Source organism: Nicotiana attenuata, chromosome 8, assembly GCF_001879085.1.
Source record: "Nicotiana attenuata strain UT chromosome 8, NIATTr2, whole genome shotgun sequence".
NCBI classification, from domain to species: Eukaryota; Viridiplantae; Streptophyta; class Magnoliopsida; order Solanales; family Solanaceae; genus Nicotiana; species Nicotiana attenuata.
The window spans coordinates 2,843,409-2,851,401 of NC_031996.1; the positions used below are offsets into that span (position 1 = coordinate 2,843,409).

Sequence of the window (7,993 nt, forward strand, 5' to 3'; positions counted from 1 at the left end):
TAATTAAACTAGTTTAAGTATCGAATACTAAATGAATATAAAAAAGAAGTAGGATTATTTTAAAAGAAATAGGTAGCGGTCTTTATGAAGGAAATATAACCGGGTGTTAGAGGTTGCTTTAGAAAGGGATATAGGAGTTGTGGACCGTTTGATCAAGAGATGGTGAAAAAGAAGGTTACAGTTTATAGTTCTATATTATTGGTTAATATTCAGGTCGAACAAATTAAAGTTATCTGATCGAATAAATTAAAATCCAAACGAGAAATTTAGTATAAAATTAATATAACAAATCGAATATCGAAAAAGTATTAAAATATCTAAAATTATACTGTGGCAGTTGAGTTGGCTCATCCAGCCGTCGTATTCGGAGAAGTGTCGCTTTCCGAGTTTATGGCGACAAACGAGTGTCGACACTCTAATCTCTTTGCTGTCGTCTTCGTCTTCACAAACTCACAAAACACTGACTTCTCTTCTCGTCCATTTCCAGTTTACCATCCCGCGTTTCGTCATTCTCACGTTCCACCAAATTCATTCTCTAATAATACGACAAAAAGCAAAAATAAAAACGCAGGAAAATTTGTCTCGAAGCTTCACTTAGACATGTCAAATTTAGTCGATACAAGCATAAATTTCCTTACGTTAGGTTATTATAGAAGGAAAAATAACGACAACAATAACGATAATAAACTCAATGTAATTTCACATGTGGGATTTGAAGAGGGGAATATGTATGTCGATTTTATTCCTATCTTGTGAAAGCAAAAAATTATTCCAGTATATTTTCGACTCAAGAAAAGTAAAATTACCGCTACTGCTATTGAAGGAAAAAGTATATTAAAGAAAAAAATGAATTGAGGCAGAATTAGTAAAAAAAAAAAAAAAAGAAGTTAAATTCGTTAATCCTGAAATCGATTAGCAATTTTTGTTAAAGTTATAAATGTGGCATCACACATTCAAGCATCAGTTTTATGACGATGAATGCTTTTGATTATTGCTTCATGCTCATGCACTCTAAATTCATGTTTAAGTACTTCATCATTTGTGTTCCTCTCTAGATTGAGAAGCCCCTTACATGGTTGTACTATGTATGAAGCCTTTAACTCTACCGTTTTATGGATACATACTATCTAGTGTATGAGTAAAAAATTACCTCTAATATGATTAAATCATGTTAGCATTAAGGAGACATTCATAGGCTGTCATGTGTCACCAATACAACTCCAATGAAGGCATGCCCAAGGTCGAAGTGGTTCTAGAAATAATGAAGGTTGCGGCCGAAGAGTCAGCAAGGATCAAGGTCGAGGAGTCGTCAAATATCAAGGTCGAGGTCGAGCATCCTTGACAGGGTTATAACGGCTAGTTTCAAGATAGGACACTAAAGAGAATATTCTGGTGGATATTCTCTGCAGCTGTACTATTGGGGTTTCTAGGAATATGTTACCCATAAATAGAAAGAGACACAATGAGAGGGGACATGTGATATTCATTTGTTAAAAACACATTGACTTTATAGAAAGAATCGGGTCCTATTACAAGCAGACAAAAACAATTGTTTTACTAAGATTCTTGTCTAGCATTTCTACTAGATCCAAGAACAACCTGAGTGTTCAAAGGCTCACAAATCATTCATCATTGTCAGAGAGAATATCCACATATCTCACCCCTTTTCGGGTGACTCACACACTTTTATTTACTTAAATGCCATTTATCGCTATTTATTACTATTTAATTCCATATTCCATCTTTTGGGATCATTGAACACTGTTATTATCGCTTACATTCATTGCCATCTGGACAAATATACAAGTTATTTGTCATAAAACCGATAACCTTGGGATATTATTATTAGCTAAGATTGACTCTTTTTTATTTAAGTATAATTGGTTGAACCAGATCTATATTTTTTGTCAAATAGTTTGGAACCGTCTGTTGGGACTTCTTAACTAATTTTTTAGTTTCCTTTAGATCTATAGCTAACGCGAGTCACTAACCTAACAAACCCCAAGATTTTTCTCTTTCTTTGCGCATACGAAAACCTACATGGCAGGTAACCAAGGAGAGAGGACTAAAGTGACAGGCGATTTTCCTAGCAACCTCATAAACGCTATCAACGAGAGCTGTGCAACATTAGGCGAGGATGTGACGCCCACTGGCTCCCCCATGCGTGAGAGGTCGCCTCCCCCCCATATTGTAGCATAACAAAACCGAACAGAAAAGGGGCCTCCACGTCCACGAGAGAAGGGACGCCACCGGCCGTGAAAAAGCTTCCCGAAGTATGGTTGACCGATATGCTAGTAAGCATGCTCAACAAGCCCGCTCCATGCACGACTACAGAGACCGCAAGAGCCCACACAACACAACGAGCAAACGAACAGGGCGAACAACTAGACCTTCCAAAACCAGGTATAACTCACAATATTACTAACAATGCAGGTGACAACGCCCTGGCCGCTGTTCTAAAGAGGATGGAAGAAATGGAGAATGAAAACAAAGCACTCAGGGATCAAATGAAAGAACACCAAGACTGAGTCGACAAGATACCGGGCACCCCCTTTTGATCAATCAAACCCCTTCCCAAAATGCACAAGCTTCTTCCAAAGCTGCTGTGGGAATAAGCGCCGCAGAATAGGCAGCTATTGACTCCCTCTTGAAAGGGACTTGGCCGGAAAGTGTTCTTGCCTTTATCATTAGCTCGGGTAGTCCCATCTTAGCAGACACCGGAGAGAAATCCCTAGTAACTTCGTCGCTCAAAAATGATTTGGCAAACTCCAAAACGCCCCACAAGTAGGCTGCTTTTTTCCGGAAGGCAGTCCGAGATAACCGTAACCGTCTATATATAGAAATACCTTGGTAATTATTCAGTTAAAAAGCCTGACTTGAATTGATTCCATACTATAATTACTCTTATTTCCAGTGATTTCGCTACAGTTTACTATTCCTAGACTAAGACTACGGCATTGAGTAAAAGTGACCGAGATGCGAGGGGAAAACTTTTGTTTAACATTTCCGAAAAGACCGCCTATTTGTCCAAGGATTGCCAATGGGTCCGACTATCCTTTCACCGGTCGGTCAGTTATAGTAGACTCTGCTGGGTAGAAGCCCGAATATCATTAAGAATATCTTAACATTTTTTATTTGTGTGTTATTTTTTAAAACTGGACGACATACGATCAAAAGTTCGGGATGATGTGATCCAAGTCAACCTAGAGTCAAAGCAGTTCCTTGAGTATCTATTGCCGAAGAGGGACTCCGGTAGGCTCGTAGAGAAGTCGTACAGCGAAGAAGCAACCCCGTAGGCCATACCAAAGACCTTCAAAATGCCGCTGTACCTCAGGATATACGATGGAACGACTAACCCCGATGACGTGACTTACTATGTCACCGCCGTGAAAAACAACGACCTCACCAAGGAACAAGTTTCCTCTATTTTGCTGAAGAAATTTGGCGAGACTCTTACGGGAGGGGCATTAGCATGATACTCATAGCTACCAGCCCGCTCCATAGAAACCTTCGAGAAAATGGCCGATAAGTTCGTAACGACGCACGTTGGAGCCAAGAAAGCCGAAATAAGAGTAATAGACATATTCACCATCAAGTAGTCCTTGGGAGAGGGACTAAGGGACTTCCTCGCCTGATTCAACAGGGTAAGGATGACCCTACCAAATGTGTCTAAGGGGATGACAGTTGCGGCTTTTCAAAGCGGGCTGAGTAGAGATGGTTCGAGAGCGACTAGAAAACTGCTGAGCCGGTTGATGAAATATCGTACAACCACTTGGGACGAAATTTATAAAGCTTACTGTGCCGAACTCCAAGCAGATGAGGATGACATTAATGGACCAACTCAACAGCTCAGCTCAATACAAGCCGAGTCCAGGAAAGAATGAAGAGACAACATCAGGAGGGATTACCTGGTCTCACGACCCAATAGGGAACGACATCAGCCATACATCATGGCTCCCGCACCACCTTCTATCCGCTACGATGAAGGCCCATCCAGGTCAAGACGGGATTCACCGCAATGAGAGAGGTATGCCCCTATTATTATCTAGTCACAATTTTTGTGTGTTACCTACAAAAATAGTCTAACTCAGAACGAAGGTGAAGTGGCCGCCAAAGATGAAGTCCGATCCGAGCACAAGAAAATCCGAAGCCCTCAGTGAGTTCCACCAGGAACGCAGACACAAAACAAAAGATTGCATCGCCCTCAGGCAAGAGTTTGTAAACATGTTGCAGCAGGGACACCTCAAAGAGCTTATAAGCGACAAGGGGAGAAACAGCTTCGCAAGAGGACATGAATTACAAGGCCCGCCGAAGCCACCATCACCAGCTCGCACTATGAACATAATCATCGGCGGCAACAACGGCGCCTCCATCAACATCAATAAATTCACTACCACTCACAAGCGCAAACGATCCATCACACGCGAATGGTATGACGGACTCAAAAAAAGTATCATATTCGACGAGTCAGATGCCGACGATTTGACTTTTCCTCACAATGATGCTCTCGTCATTACTTTGCGCATTTTAGATACTGACGTCAGACGTATCATGGTAGACGATGGAAGCTGAGCCTGCATTATCCATCCCCGAGTCCTCACCCAGATGAGACTCGAGGACAAGTTAGTGTCGCGCTGCATCACACTAACCGATTTTAATAATACAATTGAACGGACATCGAGAGAAATTACATTTCCCATCTTGGCCGGCGGCATAATGCTGGAGACGATATTCCACATCATGGATCAGGCCATCGCTTACAATGCCATAGTAGGACGACCATGGATACATACCATGGGAGCCATCCCCTCCAGCTTATACCAAGTAATAAATTCCCAACACCTTGGAGGATATTCAGCATACAGGGAGAACATCGCACGTACCGGGAATGCTACCACATCGCCTTAGACAGCACGACAACCCAACAGAAAAAAGACAAGGAAAAGAGGCATAGCAATCAATATGGCCTAGGTAGACAGAAGAAGAGACTAGAGGCGTTATCATGGATCCTAAAATGGTCAAAGTCGCGGACTCGACTATAGAGGACCTCGACCCCATGCAATTAGATCCTAGCGACTACAGCAAAAAGGCTCATCGGCTGCAAACTCCGTGAACTAGATAAATTTAGTCAATTCTTAATAACTAATGCAAATTTATTTGCCTTCAGCCATGCAGATATGCCAGACATCCCCAAGTAGATCGCCACACACAAATTAAATGTCGATCCATTGTACCCCTTGGTAAGGAAGGTCAGATGAAAGTTTAATCCCACCATCAACGATGCCATCCACGAGGAGGTGGAGAAACTATTAGAAAATGGTTCAATCATGGAGTTGAATACCCCAAGTGGGCCAACATAGTGATGGTCAAAAAGAAAAACGAAAAATGGCGGGTGTGTGTAGACTTCATCGACTTGAACAAAGCATGCCCAAAGGATTCGTAATGATGAGAGTAGAAGGCAGGAAATTGATGAGATTGACGAACGAAGAGATATGTCATACATAAGGATGGTCGCCAAAAGCAGTAAGTATGCCTTAGTACAACAAGAAAGCAAAGGTTCGTCCGCTCAAAGTCGGGGACTACATACTCATAGCCAAAACTCAAGTGAGCAAAGACCCACGGGAAGGAAAACTGGGAATAAACTAGGACGACCCATAAAAAATTACAGCCAAAGCAAACAAGGGTTCATTCCAATTAGAGACAATGGAAGGAAAATAATTACCGAACAATTGGAACATCAGCCATCTCAAGTACTTCAACTTCTAAAAGGAAGAAGTGTCCCCAAGTCGTACTCTTTTCCCCTCACTTGAGTTTTGTCCCATTAGGCTTTTCTCAAGGAGGTTTTTAACGAGGCGACAAAAGGGACACTTCGAATCGAAGTATGCGAGGGAGGGGCTCTTTTTTCTCTTTCGTTGCCCGACTCCTCAATACTCTCCATGTCAAGCAATGAAGGGACTAGATAGATGGGACCAAGACTGGAACGTCAGCCGGTGCCCAAAATTTCCGACTTTTTCCACTCATGTAATAAGAGTAACAATGTCAAAGTAATAAGAAATTTACGTTTATAAGAAAAACTTGTTGGCGCTCGGCCACGGTATTAATAAAAGGTTAAGTTCGACCCAGCTTGAACAATACCTATCGACCCTCGGCCGCACATTAATAAAGGTTCAAGTTTTATCCTGCTCGAACAACACCTATCGGCCCTCGACCGCACATTAATAAAAGGGTAAGTTCGATCCATCTCGAACAACACCTGTCGGCCCTCGGCCATACGTTAATAAAAAGGTTAAGTCCGACCCATGTTAAGCAACCCCTATCGGCCCTCAGTCGCGATTATCAAAGGTTAAAATTCGACCGAGTTTAAACAACACCTACCGACCCTCAGTCGCGATTAACAAAGTTTAAAATTTGATCGAGTTCGAACAACACCTTCCAGCCCTCGGTCGCCATTTAAAGAGGTTAAAATTTGACCAAGTTGAAAAGACACCTATCGGCCCTCGACCACGTTTCGATAGAAGGGTAAAATTATCGAGCTCCTCCTATTTCTCAGCAACCTCGCCACTAAGAGCCTCCGCCTTGAACTGACACTCTTCGAGTTAGCCTCGCAACATGACCACTTGGGCTTGGAGGTCGCGACATTGGCCCTCTAAGCCCATGCTAAGCTCAAGCTCCTCCTCTTTGCCCCTCAATGTCCCTTGTTGGACACTTCATTTCTCCACAACCCGCATCAGCTCCTCATCCCTCTTCTTTAAGTCCTCCCTCAGGGCCCGCATGTTTCCGCCTTCACGAAGCCGACACAGGAAACCCAATACTTTCCAAGGCACGTTGTGTACTTGTCTTCCAGCTTCACGTAAATGTCTTAACGTCTCTTCTCCCATCGAGCACTTCATTCTCTAGAATAACCATCTACAAAACAAAGAAAGGGAATTAGAACTTACAAAATAAACCAAAACATAAGGTAAAGAATAGACGATAGTCGTACTTACCTGGAGAGCAAGGCCAGCAATGTTATTTGACCGAGTGTTGTTGTTTATTGTCTCGAGAGTCGTACCCTCAACCTCAGAACAAAGAGTACCGAGGTCAGGGACTACTTTCACGGTATTTACAAGAAGATTACGATCCATTGGGATTGTAATAGTTTATGGAGTCCCCTTCCAACCGCACCTCGAGTTGAGTAAGTCCCGCGTCGATCATCCTCAATTCGTCCAGATCCATGTTGGAGTCGGATCTGACATCCTCATCAACAATGTCCATCTCTCTACCATCAGCAAAAGGGACATCCGCTGCAGCCCTAGAAGATGAGGCCTCATCTTGCCTCGGAAGTGCAAGTCGTTCATAATGTGTTCCGTCCTCGACCATCTCCCTCACGAGACACATCGATGCATTCGTTTTCATCTCCACCATGTGCAGGACCTCCGAGCCTACCCCGATGTTCTCTCCAACATACACCGTGGTCGTCTGATTCAAATCCAATCCGCACTCAATAGTGAGTGGAAATGCTCGTTAGAAGAATAGTACCCAACAAGAGTCGGGGTCGATTTCCACAGGGAGTTACTATGGGTGTTAGGAGTATACACTTTATGGAAGCGAATGGAATAACTGCACTTCCAACAAAAGGTTTTATTTCTAATTTAATTTTACTCTAGCAATTATAAGCTAAGAAAATAATCTAGAAGTGAATGATTATTTTTTGGTATTTTTCCAAATAGCTAAAAGGCCTAGGGATGTGACCATAACCTAGGTGATCACCTAATGGGTTAAATACGTAAATACTTGTTTTGTTGATTGGGATATATTATAGCTCTCAACTCTACATTACCCACTCAATACCACTCGATCAAAAAGTGACTTTGCCAAATTTGGCTTTCTCAAGCCCAAATGGGTATCAAACTAAATAGTTGATATGAGCTCAAGTCGGATTCTCACTCTAGTTTGAACCCTTTAATTAGGCTATCAAACCCTCAATTAGCCCAATTCCTCGTTAGCCAAGTTA

The 7,993-nt window shown here is 42.4% G+C and overlaps 1 protein-coding gene across 1 annotated transcript; it reads left to right on the forward strand.

Moving 5' to 3' along the window:
* On the forward strand, positions 4,117 to 4,572 carry LOC109231438. The gene has a single exon (XM_019397101.1). It carries the CDS (start codon positions 4,117 to 4,119, stop codon positions 4,570 to 4,572), a length of 456 nt encoding a protein of 151 aa, XP_019252646.1.

Bases quoted from the DNA above. Each gene is read 5' to 3' on its own strand.
- LOC109231438 (XM_019397101.1), top strand. From the start codon at position 4,117: ATGAAGTCCGATCCGAGCACAAGAAAATCCGAAGCCCTCAGTGAGTTC.